General features: G+C 42.9%; 1 protein-coding gene across 2 annotated transcripts in view; it reads left to right on the top strand.

Annotated features, from left to right (window-relative positions):
• The first annotated feature begins 1,817 nt into the window (after positions 1-1,817).
• Positions 1,818-23,302, top strand: part of sncb (synuclein, beta) — a 60,793-nt gene continuing 39,308 nt past the window's right edge. For both annotated transcript variants that reach the window (XM_046324849.1, XM_046324848.1), the window contains exons 1-4: positions 1,818-1,973; positions 4,841-4,982; positions 11,552-11,581; positions 14,198-14,283. In XM_046324849.1, the coding sequence (XP_046180805.1) occupies positions 4,862-4,982; positions 11,552-11,581; positions 14,198-14,283 (237 nt within the window). In that variant the 5' untranslated portion in view covers positions 1,818-1,973; positions 4,841-4,861. The remainder of the gene's footprint in view (positions 1,974-4,840; positions 4,983-11,551; positions 11,582-14,197; positions 14,284-23,302) is intronic.

The following is a 23,302-nucleotide window of genomic DNA, read 5'->3' as shown; positions in this document are numbered from 1 at the left end:
TACTGCTATTACTACTACTACTGCTGATTATACTGCTATTACTACTACTACTGCTGATTATACTGCTATTACTAAGTCCTTGTCGGACACGTGCTCTGAGAATGAATATAATAACTAATTATTTCATGTTTCTTCTATTTTAAAGGGGTAAAGATGTGATTGATGATGATGGTGATGACGAAGACAGTAGTGGTGATGATGATGATGATGGTGATGACGAAGACAGTAGTGATGATGATGATGATGATGGTGATGACGAAGACAGTAGTGATGATGATGATGATGATGGTGATGACGAAGACAGTAGTGATGATGATGATGATGATGGTGATGACGAAGACAGTAGTGATGATGATGATGATGATGGTGATGACGAAGACAGTAGTGATGATGATGATGATGATGGTGATGACGAAGACAGTAGTGATGATGATGATGATGATGGTGATGACGAAGACAGTAGTGATGATGATGATGATGATGGTGATGACGAAGACAGTAGTGATGATGATGATGATGATGGTGATGACGAAGACAGTAGTGATGATGATGATGATGATGGTGTTGATAATGAAGACAGTAGTGGTGATGATGATGATGATGATGATGATGATGATGATGGTGATGACGAAGACAGTAGTGATGATGATGATGATGGTGGTGATGAAGACAGTAGTGATGATGATGATGATGATGGTGTTGATAATGAAGACAGTAGTGGTGATGATGATGATGATGATGATGATGATGATGATGATGATGATGATGATGATGAAGACAGTAGTGATGATGATGATGATGATGGTGATGATAATGAAGACAGTAGTGATGATGATGATGATGATGATGGTGTTGATAATGAAGACAGTAGTGGTGATGATGATGATGGTGTTGATAATGAAGACAGTAGTGGTGATGATGATGATGATGATGATGATGATGATGATGATGATGATGATGATGATGATGATGATGATGATGATGATGATAATGAAGACAGTAGTGGTGATGATGATGATGATGATGGTGTTGATAATGAAGACAGTAGTGGTGATGATGATGATGATGATGATGATGATGATGGTGTTGATAATGAAGACAGTAGTGATGATGATGATGATGATGATGATGATGATGATGGTGTTGATAATGAAGACAGTAGTGATGATGATGATGATGATGATGGTGTTGATAATGAAGACAGTAGTGGTGATGATGATGGTGATGATGATGTTGATAATGAAGACAGTAGTGGTGATGATGATGATGATGGTGTTGATAATGAAGACAGTAGTGGTGATGATGATGATGATGATGATGATGGTGTTGATAATGAAGACAGTAGTGATGATGATGATGATGATGATGATGATGATGGTCTTGATAATGAAGACAGTAGTGGTGATGATGATGATGATGATACCGATGATTTTGTGTGTTCTAAATTGTTTTTACTCTGTCCTTCATTTGGTAAAACTTATCAGAGCGAATTACTATTCAAATGATTCATCTAGCTGTTGTATACACGTTCTTCCATCAGCATCATTACATAGTGTACATAGTGTAGCCTATGGCAATGGACTGGGAAGGGGGAAATGGCGGAGATACGGGCTTTATAAGTCCTCCACAATGGTGGTAGTGAAAAAGAGACTAAAATCGAGCAGAAAATAGGGTAGGTCTAGACGGTGAGCTCTCTTGAATTAAAGCTAAGCTTATTTTCCCATTATGCCCGTCAGTCCGAGCATCCAGGACACGTAGCTGTTAACTGTTAGACAGAAAGCCTAGCTGGTACTGTTGGAATGATCAATGAAAAGGGGGCTACGTGGTCGGCCGCTCCCTATTGGTCGACAGAGAGTATCCCGAGGAAAACCCTCCTACCTAGCGATCAGTCTGTGATAGCAGCTCCCGTTCAGGCGATATTTGAATCAGCTGGGCAGTGAAACCTTGTGGAAACAAGTCATATTTGTAAAAAGGTAAGAGGATTTTTTAAATTATGTTTTCTGTGATATTTGTGTCTGGCGTCCATAGAAAGAAACAACGGGTTAGAGGTTGTATGGAAAACATATCGACATTTTAACAGGACGTTGTTATAGGACGTTGTTATAGGACGTTGTTATAGGGATAGAGAGAAAAATAAGACTACGAGGCTACAAATATGTGTGTGATGTAACTGAGAAGTGTAAAAATATGTAAATTAAAGATAACCAACACGTTGAATTCAATCCGTTTAATGAAAGGCAGAAAGAGTAATTGTTGCATTTGATGAGAAAATTGTACTCGACACATAATTTCCTTGAATGACCGTTCTCTATAAGGTATAGTAGCCTAATAAGTATTATAATATGAACACATCGAAATTATTGATTTAAATCGTGTATTAGATTTTATTTTAATCCATTTTTTTTATGTCGAATTCTACCCTGTAGACATATACATATTTATTGACAAAATATATTTTCTCCTTGGTGACCGTGATGAGAAAATATCGTGCATCAAGTTTTTTCCCCTTCCCCCAGATATAGTTTTTTTTTTACCTTTATTTAACCAGGTTAGTCAGTTAAGAACATATTCTTATTTTCAATGACGGCCTGGGAACAGTGGGTTAACTGCCTGTTCAGGGGCAAAACGACAGATTTGTACCTTGTCAGCTCGGGGGTTTGAACTCACAACCTTCCGGTTACTAGTCCAACGCTCTAACCACTAGGCTACCCTGTAGGGCTATGCTATAAAACAGGTAATGCGCTTGTTTAAATGGGATACAAGTACATCAGATACGCGCTATTTCAAAGGCAACTTGTAGGCTTGTCCCCAGATCGCGTCGCCATTGAGAGTAATATTACCACAGTAATAATTCATGAGCGCGTGCACATTTAACCATTTCATTGAAAAATGTTGTCTCTCTCTCTCTCTCTCTCTCTCTCTCTGAATATTTCATGCCATTGGAGAAAAAAAGGGTAGGGAGATGGAGAGAAGAAAAAAAAACGTGTTAAACGGTTCGAGTGAATAATGCATTTACTATAATTGCTGGTCTATGGCGGAGGGTTTGGCTATCGCAGCCTATGGTGACACGGGATGGAGGGCGTTGCTTCTATCCGTCCCCATTCTTCCGTCGTCGCTTTAAATGACAGCCGAGACACAAAGTGACAGCTAGGGTATTAGAAAGAAAACAACTGAAGAGAAAAGGGGAAACAGTGAAAGCTACACTGAACATAAACGTGACATGCAACGTGTTGGTCCCACATTTGATGAGCTGAGGTCAAAGATCCCAGAAAACGTTCTGTCACATTCTGTGCACAAATTTACATCACTGTTAGAGAATATTTCCTCATTTGCCAAGATAATCTATCCACCTGACAGAAGTGGCATATCAAGAAGATGATTAAACAGCATGATCATTACACAAGTGCACCTTGTGCTGGGGACAATAAAAGGCCAGTTTAAAATGTGCAGTTTTGTCACACAACACAATGCCACAGCGTACAACTGGCATGCTGACTGCAGGTATATCCACCAGACCTGTTGCCAGAAAATGTAACATTAATTTCTCTACCTTAAGTCGCCTTCAACATCTTTCTAGAGAATTTGTCAGTGAGTTCAACCTGCCTCACAACCGCGGACCACATGAAACCAGGCCACCGCGGTATCTCCACATCCGGCTTCTCCGCCTGGGGGATACTCTGAGATCAGTCACCCGGACAACGGATGAAACTGAGGAGAATTTCTGTCTGTAATAAAGCCCTTTTGTAGTGGAAAAACTCATTTTGATTGGCTGGGCCTGACTCCAAAGTGGGTGGGCTTATCTCCTGGCACGCGCACCAATGGCTGCACCCTGCCCAGGTCATGTAAAATCCATAGATTAAGGCCTTAATGAATTTATTTCAATTGACTGATTTCCTTACATGAACTGTACCTCAGTAAAATTTGGGGAAATTATTACATGTTGTGTTTATAGTTCAGTTAAACTATTAACATCTTGACTTCTGTCAATGACTCAACCACAGTCCATTTTATTTATTTATTTTACCTTGATTTAACTGACGGCCTTGGAACAGTGGGTTAAACTGCCTGTTCAAGGGCAGAACGACAGATTTGTACCTTGTCAGCTCGGGGGGTTTGAACTTGCAACCTTCCGGTTACTAGTCCAACGCTCTAACCAATAGGGAATTGCTATCCATCACATCACCATGAAGGGTAAAATAACTACGGCTGGGCCTATAATACATACATAGTAATGATAATTCATGGTTCGTCTCTATGCAGAGCAATCAATCCGTCAAAACAATCATTAATTACCATGTAATTAATAACACCACATAATTGTACCACATATTTGTGTATAATAACACATGCTAAAATTCTGACAATCAATGCTGTGATGGATCTCATTACCTTCTCTGCAGGAGCATACCAAATAATTCATTAAAAATGCTCTGTTTCAGGACCATGGACAGTGTCTACATTTGAAGTCGATATGGATAGCCGTTAGCATGTGACTAGTACGAGGCTAGCACTTGAGTAATATTAAAATGTTTGGTTCGAGATGGGATTCTAGCAACCGTATTTAGCACTAACTGAAGTTTATTTAGTGCTTTATCCGTGTAGCTGGAAAGTAGAGCATTGCAATAGTCTAACCTAGAAGTAACAAAAGCATGGGTTCATTTTTCTGCATCATTTTTGGACAGAAAGTTTCTGATTTTTGCAATGTCACATAGATGGAAAAAAGTTGTTGGCTTTGGGGATGACCAGTGAGATATACCTACCACATTACTACGGTATACGACTATAGGCCGATACAATAGACTACATGGGACGTGATTCATGCTTCTTTACATCTCCCCAGAGCTCCAGGACCAGGGTCGAGATGGATGTGTTCATGAAAGGGTTGTCCAAAGCTAAAGACGGCATGGCGATCGCCGCGGAGAAGACGAAGGAGGGAGCTGCGCTGGCGGCGGAAAAGACCAAGGAAGGCGCCATGTTTATCGGTAAGATCCGACCTTTAGAAACGTTAGACCGAAAGCAATCTGAATTGGATTATCCGGTCCCTGTGATATCCAGGGCTTCATGCATATCACGAGTGCCTGCCAAGCGAGCGAGTCGTGTTCAACAGAGATTGCTTGATGGATGCAGCAACCAATGAGCGTTGAGAACGCTGACATATGGAATGCCTCGTAAAGCGACGCTATAGGTCCAAAGATAATGTATTTTTCCTTGATTGGTTGAAAAATGGGTGGGTATTTTTTGTCATCTTAATCCATCAATGCCAACAAGGCATTTTCTCTGCTATGGGTTCATTCTCTAGGCTGCTATTGGTTCATTCTCTAGGCTGCTATTGGTTCATTCTCTAGGTTACTATGGGTTCATTCTCTAGGCTACTGCAGACTACTATGGGTTCATTCTCTAGGCTACTGCAGACTACTATTGGTTCATTCTCTAGGCTGCTATTGGTTCATTCTCTAGTCTACTGCAGACTACTATGGGTTCATTCTCTAGGCTACTATTGGTTCATTCTCTAGGTTACTATTGGTTCATTCTCTAGGTTACTGCAGACTACTATTGGTTCATTCTCTAGGCTGCTATTGGTTCATTCTCTAGTCTACTGCAGACTACTATTGGTTCATTCTCTAGGCTACTATTGGTTCATTCTCTAGGCAGACTAGGTTACTATTGGTTCATTCTTCTCTAGGCTACTATTGGTTCATTCTCTAGGTTACTATTGGTTCATTCTCTAGGCTACTGCAGACTACTATTGGTTCATTCTCTAGGCTACCATTGGTTCATTCTCTAGGCTACTGCAGACTACTATTGGTTCATTCTCTAGGCTACTGCAGACTACTATTGGTTCATTCTCTAGGCTACTGCAGACTACTATGGGTTCATTCTCTAGTCTACTGCAGACTACTATTGGTTAATTCTCTAGGCTACTATTGGTTCATTCTCTAGGCTACTGCAGACTACTATGGGTTCATTCTCTAGGCTACTATTGGTTCATTCTCTAGGCTACTATTGGTTAATTCTCTAGGCTACTATTGGTTCATTCTCTAGGCTACTGCAGACTACTATTGGTTCATTCTCTAGTCTACTATTGGTTCATTCTCTAGGCTACTGCAGACTACTATTGGTTCATTCTCTAGTCTACTATTGGTTCATTCTCTAGGCTACTATTGGTTCATTCTCTAGGCTACTATTGGTTCATTCTCTAGGCTACTATTGGTTCTATTGGTTCATTCTCTAGGCTACTATTGGTTCAGTCTACTGCAGACTACTATGGGTTCATTCTCTAGGCTACTGCAGACTACTATTGGTTCATTCTCTAGTCTACTGCAGACTACTATTGGTTCATTCTCTAGTCTACTGCAGACTACTATTGGTTCATTCTCTAGTCTACTGCAGACTACTATTGGTTCATTCTCTAGGCTACTGCAGACTACTATTGGTTCATTCTCTAGTCTACTGCAGACTACTATTGGTTCATTCTCTAGTCTACTGCTACTATGGGTTCATTCTGTAGGCTACTACTGCAGACTACTATTGGTTCATTCTCTAGGCTACTGCAGACTACTATTGGTTCATTCTCTAGGTCTATGGGTTCTGCAGACTACTATGGGTTCATTCTCTAGTCTATGGGTTCTTCTGCAGACTACTATTGGTTCATTCTCTAGTCTTCTGTACTTCTGCAGACTACTATTGGTTCATTCTCTAGTCTACTGCAGACTACTATTGGTTCATTCTCTAGGTTACTATGGGTTCATCTACTATTGGTGCAGACTACTATTGGTTCATTCTCTAGGCTACTATTGGTTCATTCTCTAGACTACTATTGGTTCATTCTCTAGGCTACTATTGGTTCATTCTCTAGTCTACTGCAGACTACTGGTTCATTCTCTAGGGTTCATTCTCTAGGCTACTATTGGTTCATTCTCTAGTCTACTGCAGACTACTGTGGGTTCATTCTCTAGGCTACTATTGGTTCATTCTCTAGTCTACTGCAGGCTACTATTGGTTCATTCTCTAGGTTAGGCTACTATGGTTCATTCTCTAGTCTATTGGTTCATTCTCTAGTCTAGACTACTGTGGGTTCATTCTCTAGGCTACTATTGGTTCATTCTCTAGGTTACTATTGGTTCATTCTCTAGTCTAGACTGCATTCTGACTATTCTGTGGGTTCATTCTGTAGGTTACTATGGGTTCATTCTGTAGGTTACTGTGGGTTCATTCTGTAGGTTATTGGTTCATTCTGTAGTCTACTATGGGTTCATTCTGTAGGTTCATTCTGTACTATGGGTTACTATTTCATTCTGTACTATGTCTACTATGGTTTCATTCTGTAGGCTACTAGGTGGGTTCATTCTGTAGGTTACTATGGGTTCATTCTGTAGGTTACTATGGGTTCATTCTGTAGGTTACTATGGGTTCATTCTGCATTCTGGTTACTATGGGTTCATTCTGTAGGTTACTATGGGTTATTCTGTAGGTTACTATGGGTTCATTCTGTTCATTCTGTAGGTTACTATGGGTTCATTCTGTAGGTTACTATGGGTTCATTCTGTAGGTCAATATGGGTTATTCTGTAGGTTACTATGGGTTCATTCTGTAGGTTACTATGGGTTCATTCTGTAGGGTTCATTCTGCAGGTTACTATGGGTTCATTCTGTAGGTTACTATGGGTTCATTCTGTAGGTTACTTCTGTATGGGTTCATTCTGCAGGTTATTCTGTAGGTTACTATGGGTTCATTCTGTTAGGGTTCATTCTGTAGGTATGGGTTCATTCTGTAGGTTACTATGGGTTCATTCTGTAGGTTACTATGGGTTCATTCTGCAGGTTACTATGGGTTCATTCTGCAGGTTACTATGGGTTCATTCTGCAGGGTTATTCTAGGATACCATGGGTTCATTCTGTAGGTCAATATGGGTTCATTCTGTAGGATACCATGGGTTCATTCTGTAGGATACCATGGGTTCATTCTGTAGGTTATGGGTTCATTCTGGGTTACTATTTCATTCTGCAGGTTACTATGGGTTCATTCTGTTCATTTCTTCTGTAGGTTACTATGGGTTCATTCTGCAGGTTACTATGGGTTCATTCTATGGGTTCATTCTGTAGTTACTATGGGTTCATTCTGTAGGTTACTATGGGTTCATTCTGTAGTCTACTATGGGTTCATTCTGTAGGATTACTATGGGTTCATTCTGTAGGTTACTATGGGTTCATTCTGTAGTCTACTATGGGTTCATTCTGTAGGTTACTATGGGTTCATTCTGTAGGTTACTATGGGTTCATTCTGTAGTCTACTATGGGTTCATTCTGTAGGTTACTATGGGTTCATTCTGCAGGTTACTATGGGTTCATTCTGTAGGTTACTATGGGTTCATTCTGTAGTCTACTATGGGTTTCATTCTGTAGGATACCATGGGTTCATTCTGTAGGTTACTGTGGATTTTGCACTATGACTGTATGGAAGTAGTTGGTTGGCAGTGGCAGTCTACATTATACGCAGGGCATTATGATATGGATATAATTTACAGGGAAAATATACATATTGGCAAATTAAAAATATGTGCTCATTCAGATACACTCCATGGAAGTACCAATTATACGGTTATGGATATAATTTACAGGAAAATATACATATTGGCAAATTAAAAATATGTGCTCACAGATACACTCCATGACCAAAGGTATGTGGACAAAAACATCTCATTTCAAAATATGGAGTTGGTCCCCCCTTTGTTGCGATAACAGCCTCCACTTTTCTGGGAAGGCTTTCCACTAGATGTTGGAACATTGCTGCTATATCAGCCTCCACTTTTCTGGGAAGGCTTTTCACTAGATGTCGGAACATTGCTGAACATTGGGAAGGCTTTCTGATGTTGGGACAGCCTTTTTCTGGGAAGGCTTTTCATTCAACATTGCTGTGGGGACTTGCTTTCATTCAACCACAAACATTAGTGAGGTCGACCACTGATGTTGTGCGATTAGGCCTGGCTCGCAGTCTTCAAAGGGTCAGGGCTCTGTGCAGGCGAGTGAAGATCTCGCCAAACCATTTCTGTATGGACCTTGCTCTGTGCACTGGTGCATTGTCATGCTGAAACAGAGAAGGCCTTCCCCAAACTGTTGCCACAAAGTTGGAAGCATAGAATAATCTAGAAGGTCATTGTATTCTGTAGCAGTAAGATTTCCCTTCACTGGAACTAAGGGTTCTAGCCCGAACTATGAAAAACAGCCCAAAACCATTATTCCTCCTCCACCAAACTTTACAGTTGGCACTATGCATTCGGACAGGTAGCGTTCTCCTCGAATCTACCAGACCCAGGTTTGTATATTGGACTGCCAGAAGCGTGATTCTTCGCTCCAGAGAACGTGTTTCCACTGCTCCAGAGTCCAATGATTGGCATTGCACATGGTGATGTAAGTTTGGTGTGCGGCTACTTGGCCATGGAAACCCATTTCATGAAGCTCCCAACGAACAGTTATTGTGCTGACGTTGCTCCCAGAAGCATTTTGTAACTCAGTAGTGAGTGTTGCAACTGATGACAGATGGTTTTTATGGGCTATGCGCTTCAACACTCGGCGGTACTGTTCTGTGAGCTTGTGTGGCCTACCACTTTGCGGCTGAGCCGTTGTTTCTCCTAGATGTCTCCACTTCACAATAACAGAGCTTACAGCTGACCAGGGCTGCTCTAGCAGAGCAGAAATTTGACGGACTGACTTGTTGGAAAGATGGCATCCTATGACGGTGCCACGTTGAAAATCACTGAGCTCTTCAGTAAGGCCATTCTACTGCCAATGTTTTCCTATGGAGATTGCACGGCGGTGTGCTCGATTTTATACACCCTGTCGGAGAGTGCAGCTCCCAACGTCTGGGATTAACAGACTGTGCTGTGGTTATACACTCACCTGTAAATGGTCTGGTAGAAGTTGAACGTTTGTCCTCTAATAATGCATTCTCAGAAACAGCTAATATAGTATGCTGAGGCGTTGTTTATACGGTAATGCCTCGTTTACTGTGTGTGTATTAAAGAGGAATGTGTTGGTAACGCTATTGAGATAATTATCATTATGGATGAAAACATAGGATTTGGAATGAAGTAACACATGATGCATGGTAATGGAGGGATAATGTAGCATTTTAATGTGGTGATGCATGATAATGGTGGGGTAATGTAGCATTGTAATGTGGTAACACATGATGCGTGATAATGGTGGGGTAATGTAGCATTTTAATGTGGTGATGCATGATAATGGTGGGGGAATTTAGCATTTTAATGTGGTAACACATGATGCATGATAATGGAGGGATAATGTAGCATTTTAATGTGGTGATGCATGATAATGGTGGGGTAATGTAGCATTGTAATGTGGTAACACATGATGCGTGATAATGGTGGGGTAATGTAGCATTTTAATGTGGTGATGCATGATAATGGTGGGGGAATTTAGCATTTTAATGTGGTAACACATGATGCATGATAATGGAGGGATAGTGTCGCATTTTAATGTGGTGATGCATGATAATGGTGGGGTAATGTAGCATTGTAATGTGGTAACATACGATGCATGATAATGGTGAGGTAATGTAGCATTGCAATGTGGTAACACATGATGCGTGATAATGGTGGGGTAATGTAGCATTGCAATGTGGTAACACATGATGCGTGATAATGGTGGGGTAATGTAGCATTGTAATGTGTTAACACATGATGCGTGATAATGGTGGGGTAATGTAGCATTGTAATGTGGTAACATATGATGCGTGATAATGGTGGGGTAATGTAGCATTGTAATGTGGTAACACATGATGCGTGATAATGGTGGGGTAATGTAGCATTGTAATGTGGTAACATATGATGCGTGATAATGGTGGGGTAATGTAGCATTGCAATGTGGTAACACACAATGCATGATAATGGTGGGGTAATGTAGCATTGCAATGTGGTAACACATGATGCGTGATAATGGTGGGGTAATGTAGCATTGTAATGTGGTAACACATGATGCGTGATAATGGTGGGGTAATGTAGCATTGTAATGTGTTAACACATGATGCGTGATAATGGTGGGGTAATGTAGCATTGTAATGTGGTAACACACAATGCATGATAATGGTGGGGTAATGTAGCATTGCAATGTGGTAACACATGATGCGTGATAATGGTGGGGTAATGTAGCATTGTAATGTGGTAACACATGATGCGTGATAATGGTGGGGTAATGTAGCATTGCAATGTGGTAACACATGATGCGTGATAATGGTGGGGTAATGTAGCATTGTAATGTGTTAACACATGATGCGTGATAATGGTGGGGTAATGTAGCATTGTAATGTGGTAACATATGATGCGTGATAATGGTGGGGTAATGTAGCATTGTAATGTGGTAACACATGATGCGTGATAATGGTGGGGTAATGTAGCATTGTAATGTGGTAACACATGATGCGTGATAATGGTGGGGTAATGTAGCATTGTAATGTGGTAACACATGATGCGTGATAATGGTGGGGTAATGTAGCATTGTAATGTGGTAACACGTGTGTTGTTCTCCCTTTTCAGGCACCAAGGCCAAAGATGGTGTTGGTTCAGGTACGTTGACTGTTTACTGTTAAGACATCGAACCAAACAGGAGTGTGTTAATGTGTGTGTGTGTTAATGTGTGTGTTAATGTGTGTGTGTGTTAATAATGTGTGTGTGTTAATGTGTGTGTGTGTTAATAATGTGTGTGTGTGTGTGTTAATAATGTGTGTGTTAATGTGTGTGTGTGTGTGTTAATAATGTGTGTGTGTTAATGTGTGTGTTAATGTGTGTGTGTGTTAATAATGTGTGTGTGTTAATAATGTGTGTGTTAATGTGTGTGTGTGTTAATAATGTGTGTGTGTTAATGTGTGTGTGTTAATAATGTGTTAATAATGTGTTAATCATGTGTTAATAATGTGTTAATAATGTGTTAATATTGTGTGTGTGTTAATGTGTGTGTTAATGTGTGTGTGTTAATAATGTGTTAATAATGTGTTAATAATGTGTGTGTGTTAATGTGTGTGTTAATGTGTGTGTGTGTGTAAATAATGTGTGTGTGTTAATGTGTGTGTGTGTGTGTTAATAATGTGTGTGTGTGTGTTAATGTGTGTGTGTGTTAATGTGTGTGTGTGTTAATAATGTGTGTGTTAATAATGTGTGTGTTAATAATGTGTGTGTGTTAATGTGTGTGTTAATGTGTGTGTGTGTGTGTGTTAATAATGTGTGTGTTAATAATGTGTGTGTTAATAATGTGTGTGTTAATAATGTGTGTGTGTTAATGTGTGTGTTAATGTGTGTGTTAATGTGTGTGTGTTAATAATGTGTGTGTGTTAATGTGTGTGTTAATGTGTGTGTGTTAATGTGTGTGTTAATGTGTGTGTGTGTGTGTTAATGTGTGTGTGTTAATGTGTGTGTGTGTTAATAATGTGTGTGTGTTAATGTGTGTGTGTTAATAATGTGTGTGTGTTAATGTGTGTGTTAATGTGTGTGTGTGTGTGTTAATAATGTGTGTGTTAATAATGTGTTTGTGTTAATGTGTGTGTGTTAATAATGTGTGTGTTAATAATGTGTGTGTGTTAATGTGTGTGTTAATGTGTGTATGTGTGTGTTAATGTGTGTGTTAATGTGTGTATGTGTGTGTTAATGTGTGTGTGTTAATGTGTGTGTGTGTTAATAATGTGTGTGTGTTAATGTGTGTGTGTTAATAATGTGTGTGTGTTAATGTGTGTGTTAATGTGTGTATGTGTGTGTTAATGTGTGTGTGTTAATGTGTGTGTGTTAATAATGTGTGTGTGTTAATGTGTGTTTGTGTTAATAATGTGTGTGTTAATGTGTGTGTTAATAATGTGTGTGTGTTAATAATGTGTGTGTTAATAATGTGTTTGTGTTAATAATGTGTGTGTGTTAATAATGTGTGTGTGTTAATGTGTGTGTTAATAATGTGTGTGTTAATGTGTGTGTGTTAATGTGTGTATGTGTGTGTTAATGTGTGTGTTAATGTGTGTATGTGTGTGTTAATGTGTGTGTGTTAATAATGTGTGTGTGTTAATGTGTGTGTTAATGTGTGTATGTGTGTGTTAATGTGTGTGTGTTAATGTGTGTGTGTGTTAATAATGTGTGTGTGTTAATGTGTGTTTGTGTTAATAATGTGTGTGTTAATGTGTGTGTTAATAATGTGTGTGTGTTAATAATGTGTGTGTTAATAATGTGTTTGTGTTAATAATGTGTGTGTGTTAATAATGTGTGTGTGTTAATGTGTGTGTTAATAATGTGTGTGTGTTAATGTGTGTGTTAATGTGTGTGTGTGTGTGTTAATAATGTGTGTGTTAATAATGTGTTTGTGTTAATGTGTGTGTGTTAATAATGTGTGTGTTAATAATGTGTGTGTGTTAATGTGTGTATGTGTGTGTTAATGTGTGTGTTAATGTGTGTATGTGTGTGTTAATGTGTGTGTGTTAATAATGTGTGTGTGTTAATGTGTGTGTTAATGTGTGTATGTGTGTGTTAATGTGTGTGTGTTAATGTGTGTGTGTGTTAATAATGTGTGTGTGTTAATGTGTGTTTGTGTTAATAATGTGTGTGTTAATGTGTGTGTTAATAATGTGTGTGTGTTAATAATGTGTGTGTTAATAATGTGTTTGTGTTAATAATGTGTGTGTGTTAATAATGTGTGTGTGTTAATGTGTGTGTTAATAATGTGTGTGTTAATGTGTGTGTGTTAATGTGTGTTTGTGTTAATAATGGTTGTGTTAATGTGTGTGTGTTAATGTGTGTGTGTTAATAATGTGTGTGTTAATGTGTGTGTGTTAATGTGTGTTTGTGTTAATAATGTGTGTGTTAATGTGTGTTTGTGTTAATAATGTGTGTGTTAATGTGTGTGTGTTAATGTGTGTGTGTTAATAATGTGTGTGTTAATGTGTGTGTGTTAATGTGTGTTTGTGTTAATAATGTGTGTGTTAATGTGTGTGTGTGTTAATAATGTGTGTGTGTTAATGTGTGTGTAATAATGTGTTAATAATGTGTTAATAATGTGTCAATAATGTGTTAATAATGTGTGTGTGTGTTTGTGTGTGTGTGTGTTAATAATGTGTTAATAATGTTTGTGTGTGTGTGTGTGTTAATAATGTGTGTGTGTTAATGTGTGTGTGTGTGTGTTAAAATGTGTGTGTGTGTGTGATGATGCAGCGAAGGACCTTGCTGGTGGAGCCATGGGGAATATCGCTGCAGCCACCGGCCTGGGGAAGAAGGACGAGTTCCCATCTGACATGAACGTAAGACTAACACACACGCACACGCACAGGCACAGGCACAGGCACACACACACACACACACACACACACACACACACACACACACACACACACACACACACACACACACACATACATACATACATACACATACACATACACACACACACACACACACACACACACACACACACACACACACACACACACACACACACACACACACACACACACACGCTCACACTGAAACACACACACACACACACGCTTACACACACACACACACACACACACACACACGCTTACACTGAAACACACCACACACACACACACACACACACACACACGCACACGCACACGCACACGCACACGCACACGCACACGCACACGCACACGCACAGTTACAGGCACAGGCACAGGCACAGGCACACACACACACACACACACACACACACACACACACACACACACACACACACACACACACACACACACACACACACACACACACACACACACACACACGCTTACACTGAAACACACCACACACACACAAACACACACACACATACACACACACATACACACACACACACACACACACACACACACACACACACACACACACACACACACACACACACACACACACACACACACACGCACACACACATACATAGAAAAAAAACATGTCATATTGTTTTTTAAGTGAAAATCACATAAGCAGTTTCACATGTACGAAGACATTCGACATGTGAAAATCTCACATGTGGAATTGCACGTTCACATGTGAGTTTGAAATGATGTTATTTGCACGTGAAAATAATTAACATGTTGTAGTAGTAATGTAATGACCACATGACATGGGAATGATTTTGTGGGACATTGACAGAACAGTGGACATAATATAATTTTTTTTTTTTGGGGGGGGGGCAGGTTTAATGGATCACATTGAAATGGTAACACAAACTCAGTGGCCAGTTAATTAGGAACATCACTCTCCGTTCACGAAAATGTTTGGCTTCTAAAGACTGTGATTCACGTGGTCGTGGCTGTATAAAGCCAGACGGGCATCGAGACATTCAGATACCGTTCGATGGAACGTTAGAACGGGGCAAAACGAGTGACCACTTTGAGCGTGGTACGATCGTCCTGGGCTTTTTCACGCACGACTGTGTCAATGGGGTCATCGAGAATGATGCAACAAACTGTAACGACGTTCGTCTGTTGAAAGAAGAGAGTCGGACCGAAATGCAGCGTGTAGGTTACTCATGACTTTAATGAAAGAAAATACGCTGTACATGAAATAACTGAAACTAAATACAAAACAACAGAACGGAACGTGAAACTAATTACAGCCTATCTGGTGACTACAACACAGAGACAGGAACAAACACCCACGAAATACAAAGCGAACTCAGGCTACCAAAATACGGTTCCCAATCAGAGACAACGATAAGCACCTGACTCTGATTGAGAATCGCCTCAGGCAGCCAAGCCTATACAACACCCATAATCAGCCGCGATCCCAAATAATACAAACCCCAATACGAAACACAACATATAAACCCATGTCACACCCTGGCCTACCCAAACATATAACAAAAACACAAAATACAATGACCAAGGTGTGACACAAACAAACAAAAAAACATCCATACAGTGGCAGTCCAGTGGGCGAAAACAAGTCATTGATGAGAGTTCGAAGGAGAACGGTGCAGCGTAACAGGCCACAAACAGGCCAACACCGGTGCAGCATAACAGGCCACAAACAGGCCAACACCAGTGCAGCACAGGCCACAAACAGGCCAACACCGGTGCAGCGTAACAGGCCACAAACAGGCCAACACCGGTGCAGCGTAACAGGCCACAAACAGGCCAACACCGGTGCAGCGTAACAGGCCACAAACAGGCCAACAGCGGTGCAGCGTAACAGGCCACAAACAGGCCAACACCGGTGCAGCGTAACAGGCCACAAACAGGCCAACACCGGTGCAGCGTGCAACAGGCCACAAACAGGCCAACACCGGTGCAGCGTAACAGGCCACAAACAGGCCAACACCGGTGCAGCGTAACAGGCCACAAACAGGCCAACACCGGTGCAGCGTAACAGGCCACAAACAGGCCAACACCGGTGCAGCGTAACAGGCCACAAACAGGCCAACACCGGTGCAGCGTAACAGGCCACAAACAGGCCAACACCGGTGCAGTGTAACAGGCCACAAACAGGCCATCACCGTGCAGCGTAACAGGCCACAAACAGGCCAACACCGGTGCAGCGTAACAGGCCACAAACAGGCCAACACCGGTGCAGCGTAACAGGCCACAAACAGGCCATCACCGGTGCAGCGTAACAGGCCACAAACAGGCCATCACCGGTGCAGCGTAACAGGCCACAAACAGGCCAACACCGGTGCAGCGTAACAGGCCACAAACAGGCCATCACCGGTGCAGCGTAACAGGCCACAAACAGGCCAACACCGATGCAGCGTAACAGGCCACAAACAGGCCAACACCGGTGCAGCGTAACAGGCCACAAACAGGCCAACACCGGTGCAGCGTAACAGGCCACAAACAGGCCAACACCGGTGCAGCGTAACAGGCCACAAACAGGCCAACACCGGTGCAGCGTAACAGGCCACAAACAGGCCAACACCGGTGCAGCGTAACAGGCCACAAACAGGCCAACACCGGTGCAGCGTAACAGGCCACAAACAGGCCAACACCGGTGCAGCGTAACAGGCCACACACAGGCCAACACCGGTGCAGCGTAACAGGCCACAAACAGGCCAACACCGGTGCAGCGTAACAGGCCACAAACAGGCCAACACCGGTGCAGCGTAACAGGCCACAAACAGGCCAACACCGGTGCAGTGTAACAGGCCACAAACAGGCCATCACCGGTGCAGCGTAACAGGCCACAAACAGGCCAACACCGGTGCAGCGTAACAGGCCACAAACAGGCCAACACCGGTGCAGCGTAACAGGCCACAAACAGGCCATCACCGGTGCAGCGTAACAGGCCACAAACAGGCCATCACCGGTGCAGCGTAACAGGCCACAAACAGGCCAACACCGGTGCAGCGTAACAGGCCACAAACAGGCCATCACCGGTGCAGCGTAACAGGCCACAAACAGGCCAACACCGATGCAGCGTAACAGGCCACAAACAGGCCAACACCGGTGCAGCGTAACAGGCCACAAACAGGCCAACACCGGTGCAGCGTAACAGGCCACAAACAGGCCAACACCGGTGCAGTGTAACAGGCCACAAACAGGCCATCACCGGTGCAGCGTAACAGGCCACAAACAGGCCAACACCGGTGCAGCGTAACAGGCCACAAACAGGCCAACACCGGTGCAGCGTAACAGGCCACAAACAGGCCATCACCGGTGCAGCGTAACAGGCCACAAACAGGCCATCACCGGTGCAGCGTAACAGGCCACAAACAGGCCATCACCGGTGCAGCGTAACAGGCCACAAACAGGCCAACACCGATGCAGCGTAACAGGCCACAAACAGGCCAACACCGGTGCAGCGTAACAGGCCACAAACAGGCCAACACCGGTGCAGCGTAACAGGCCACAAACAGGCCAACACCGGTGCAGCGTAACAGGCCACAAACAGGCCAACACCGGTGCAGCGTAACAGGCCACAAACAGGCCAACACCGGTGCAGCGTAACAGGCCACAAACAGGCCAACACCGGTGCAGCGTAACAGGCCACAAACAGGCCAACACCGGTGCAGCGTAACAGGCCACAAACAGGCCAACACCGGTGCAGCGTAACAGGCCACAAACAGGCCAACACCGGTGCAGCGTAACAGGCCACAAACAGGCCAACACCGGTGCAGTACAACAGTGGTGTGCAAAACGACAACGCACAACTAGTCGGTCCTTGTCACGGATTGGCTATTGCAGCAGACAACCACAACCGATTTCCACTCCTATCGGCTAAAAACTTTACCTGGTCTGATGAATCCCGGTTCCTGTTACGTCATGCTGGTGGCAGAGTCAGGATTTGCCGTAAGCAGCATCAGTCCATGGCCCCCATCCTGACTGGTGTCAACGGGACAGGTTGGTGGGGGTGGGGGTGTGATGGTGTGGGGAATGCTTTCCTGGCACACGTTAGGTCCCTTGACACCAAAACTGAGCAATGTTTCCATGTAAGTCGCTCTGGATAAGAGCGTCTGCTAAATGACTTAAATGTAAATGTAAATGTAATTAAGCTCATGAGGCATTACATTCTTCAAGAATCAATGGGTACATGTAATGCATTTCTAAATGGATGTAGTAACTACGGTGACCTTCATACAGCAGAACTACACAGAACTACACAGCAGAACTACATAGAACTACACAGCAGAACTACACAGAACTACACAGCAGAACTACACAGAACTACACAGCAGAACTACACAGAACTACACAGCAGAACTACACAGAACTACCCTGGTCTTTGGTTATGTTACCCTGGTCTTTGGTAATGTTACCCTGGTCTTTAGTAATGTTACCCTGGTCTTTGGTAATGTTACCCTGGTCTTTGGTAATGTTACCCTGGTCTTGGGTAATGTTACCCTGGTCTTTAGTAATGTTACCCTGCTCTTTAGTAATGTTACCCTGGTCTTTGGTAATGTTACCCTGGTCTTGGGTAATGTTACCCTGGTCTTTAGTAATGTTACCCTGGTCTTTGGTTATGTTACCGTGGTCTTTGGTAATGTTACCGTGGTCTTTAGTAATGTTACCCTGGTCTTTGGTAATGTTACCGTGGTCTTTAGTAATGTTACCCTGGTCTTTGGTAATGTTACCGTGGTCTTTAGTAATGTTACCCTGGTCTTTGGTAATGTTACCCTGGTCTTTGGTTATGTTACCCTGGTCTTTGGTAATGTTACCCTGGTCTTTGGTTATGTTACCGCGGTCTTTGGTTATGTTACCGTGGTCTTTGGTAATGTTACCGTGGTCTTTAGTAATGTTACCCTGGTCTTTGGTAATGTTACCGTGGTCTTTAGTAATGTTACCCTGGTCTTTGGTAATGTTACCCTGGTCTTTGGTAATGTTACCGTGGTCTTTAGTAATGTTACCCTGGTCTTTGGTTATGTTACCGCGGTCTTTGGTTATGTTACCCTGGTCTTGGGTAATGTTACCCTGGTCTTTGGTTATGTTACCCTGGTCTTGGGTAATGTTACCCTGGTCTTTGGTTATGTTACCGCGGTCTTTGGTTATGTTACCCTGGTCTTTGGTAATGTTACCGTGGTCTTTAGTAATGTTACCCTGGTCTTGGGTAATGTTACCGCGGTCTTTGGTTATGTTACCCTGGTCTTTGGTAATGTTACCGTGGTCTTTAGTAATGTTACCCTGGTCTTGGGTTATGTTACCCTGGTCTTTGGTAATGTTACCGTGGTCTTTAGTAATGTTACCCTGGTCTTTGGTTATGTTACCGCGGTCTTTGGTTATGTTACCCTGGTCTTTGGTAATGTTACCCTGGTCTTTGGTTATGTTACCGCGGTCTTTGGTTATGTTACCGTGGTCTTTGGTAATGTTACCGTGGTCTTTAGTAATGTTACCCTGGTCTTTGGTAATGTTACCGTGGTCTTTAGTAATGTTACCCTGGTCTTTGGTAATGTTACCCTGGTCTTTGGTAATGTTACCGTGGTCTTTAGTAATGTTACCCTGGTCTTTGGTAATGTTACCCTGGTCTTTGGTAATGTTACCGTGGTCTTTAGTAATGTTACCCTGGTCTTTGGTTATGTTACCATGGTCTTTAGTAATGTTACCCTGGTCTTGGGTAATGTTACCCTGGTCTTTGGTTATGTTACCGCGGTCTTTAGTAATGTTACCCTGGTCTTTGGTAATGTTACCCTGGTCTTTAGTAATGTTACCCTGGTCTTTGGTAATGTTACCCTGGTCTTTAGTAATGTTACCCTGGTCTTTGGTAATGTTACCCTGGTCTTTAGTAATGTTACCCTGGTCTTTGGTAATGTTACCCTGGTCTTTGGTAATGTTACCGTGGTCTTTAGTAATGTTACCCTGGTCTTTAGTAATGTTACCCTGGTCTTTGGTAATGTTACCCTGGTCTTTGGTAATGTTACCCTGGTCTTTGGTAATGTTACCCTGCTCTTTAGTAATGTTACCCTGGTCTTGGGTTATGCTGCCTTTTCTCCAGTTGCAAGTTTTGGCACATTCGTTCCTGCAACATCGTACCCTTCATTCCACTGCTGGTTTGCGTCTGAAGCTAAGCAGGGTTGGTCTGGTCGAAGGAGGGTTGGTTCTGGTTGAAGCAGGGTTGGTCTGGTCGAAGGAGGGTTGGTGTGGTCGAAGCAGGGTTGGTCTGGTCGAAGCAGGGTTGGTCTGGTCGAAGCAGGGTTGGTCTGGTCGAAGGAGGGTTGGTCTGGTCGAAGCAGGGTTGGTCTGGTCGAAGGAGGGTTGGTCTGGTCGAAGCAGGGTTGGTCATGGTCGGTCCCTGGACTGGATGTAGCTGGAAATGGTGTAAAATAAACATGTGGGGATATTTTCTGTCAGAAGGGAAAAACACATGAGAAATGTACACGTAGAAATGTCACACATGTCTAAAAACCACTGATAATAATAACATATATTTTTTAATTCATGTGTTTTTTTGTCGTTGTAAGCGTTGTTCTGAAAAGAGACATTTCATTATGTGCTCAACAGTGACAGACAGACACCTGAAGGATCTGGATAGAGAAAATAGACTGTTTCTAGTCTAACAGTCTAGTCTAACAGTCTAGTCTAACAGTCTAGTCTAACAGTCTAATCTAACAGTCTAGTCTAACAGTCTAATCTAACAGTCTAGTCTAACAGTCTAGTCTAACAGTCTAATCTAACAGTCTAGTCTAACAGTCTAATCTAACAGTCTAATCTAACAGTCTAGTCTAACAGTCTAGTCTAACAGTCTAGTCTAACAGTCTAGTCTAACAGTCTAATCTAACAGTCTAGTCTAACAGTCTAATCTAACAGTCTAGTCTAACAGTCTAATCTAACAGTCTAATCTAACAGTCTAATCTAACAGTCTAGTCTAACAGTCTAATCTAACAGTCTAATCTAACAGTCTAGTCTAACAGTCTAATCTAACAGTCTAGTCTAACAGTCTAGTCTAACAGTCTAATCTAACAGTCTAGTCTAACAGTCTAATCTAACAGTCTATCTAACAGTCTAGTCTAACAGTCTAATCTAACAGTCTAGTCTAACAGTCTAATCTAACAGTCTAGTCTAACAGTCTAGTCTAACAGTCTAATCTAACAGTCTAGTCTAACAGTCTAATCTAACAGTCTAGTCTAACAGTCTAGTCTAACAGTCTAATCTAACAGTCTAGTCTAACAGTCTAGTCTAACAGTGACAGACATTCTCCTGGGTTTAGTGGGACTACAGGAGAGAGAGGCAGTTCTCAGCAGACACCCGGAAAAACACTACGCACACAAAAGGACTTAGACGCCATAGACACTGTGCAGTCAGTTAGTCAGTTAGCCAGCTCGTCAGCCAGTCAGCTCGTCAGCCAGTCAGCTAGTCAGCTAGTCAGCTAGTCAGCTAGTCAGCCAGTCGGCCAGTCAGCTTGTCAGCCAGTCAGCCAGTCAGCCAGTCAGCTTGTCAGCCAGTCAGCCAGTCAGCTCGTCAGCCAGTCAGCCAGTCAGCTCGTCAGCCAGTCAGCTCGTCAGCCAGCCAGTCAGCCAGTCAGCTAGTCAGCCAGTCAGCTAGTCAGCCAGTCAGCTAGTCAGCTAGTCAGCTAGTCAGCTAGTCAGCCAGTCGGCCAGTCAGCTTGTCAGCCAGTCAGCCAGCCAGTCAGCCAGGACTGGTGAAGTGTAATAAACCCTTCTCTAGGACTATCAACCTCTCCCCTCCCCTCCCATCAACCTCCTCTCCTCTCCTCTCCTCTCCTCTCCTCTCCTCTCCCCCTCCTCTCCTCTCCTCTCCTCTCCTCTCCTCTCCTCTCCTCTCCTCTCCTCTCCTCTCCTCTCCTCTCATTCCCCCATCCTCTCCTCTCCTCTCCTCTCCTCTCCTCTCTCTTTCCCCATCCCCTCTCCTCTCCTCCCCTTTCCTCTCCTCTCATTCCCACTCCTCTCCTCTCCTCTCCTCTCCTCTCCTCTCCTCTCCTCTCCTCTCCTCTCCTCTCCCTCCTCTCCTCTCCTCTCCTCTCCTCTCCTCTCCTCTTTGTCCCCATCCCGTCTCCTCTCCTCCCCTTTCCTCTCCTCTCTTCTCATATCCTTTCCTCTCATCCCCTCTCCCCTGCCCTCCCATCTTTGCCCCCATCCCCTCTCCTCTCCTCCCCTTTCCTCTCCTCCCCCAGCTGCTTTGCTCCCAGGCAACCTTGTCCAATGTCATTACTCTCTATGGGTTGCACGGGTTGCACTATCAATTAAAACACACAGGTGGCTACCGGGGTAGGTGTGGGTGTGTGGGGGGGGGGGAGAGGTTGTGGCTGTTCCTTCAGAGATGGTGGGGGTTGATTGCTTTTCTTCTTTTACATGGTGACGAATTGTCACACTAAAACCCCCAGAAAACATTCACATGACACCTTGTTTCCAGGGTGAATCCACTTTATATGAGCTACAGTGTCTCTCTCCATAGGATGCTTCATCTTGACCAATCATGCGACAACCTGTCACGTCAAGCCTCGTTTATGTCATACTGTTATCTGAAAACCCCTGGATTACTAGTATATAGACTATCACCAGCCCCTATATCACTATAGACTATCACCAGCCCCTATATCACTATAGACTATCACCAGCCCCTATATCACTATAGACTATCACCAGCCCCTATGTCACTATAGACTATCACCAGCCCCTATATTACTATAGACTATCACCAGCCCCTATATCACTATAGACTAGACTATCACCAGCCCCTATATCACTATAGACTATCACCAGCCCCTATATCACTAGAGACTATCACCAGCCCCTATATCACTACAGACTATCACCAGCCCCTATATCACTATAGACTATCACCAGCCCCTATATCACTATAGACTATCACCAGCCCCTATATCACTACAGACTATCACCAGCCCCTATATCAC

Source organism: Oncorhynchus gorbuscha, linkage group LG23, assembly GCF_021184085.1.
Source record: "Oncorhynchus gorbuscha isolate QuinsamMale2020 ecotype Even-year linkage group LG23, OgorEven_v1.0, whole genome shotgun sequence".
Taxonomy (NCBI): domain Eukaryota; kingdom Metazoa; phylum Chordata; class Actinopteri; order Salmoniformes; family Salmonidae; genus Oncorhynchus; species Oncorhynchus gorbuscha.
The sequence above is the reverse complement of the archived record's forward strand: the minus strand, read 5'-3'. Positions and strand labels throughout refer to the sequence as shown.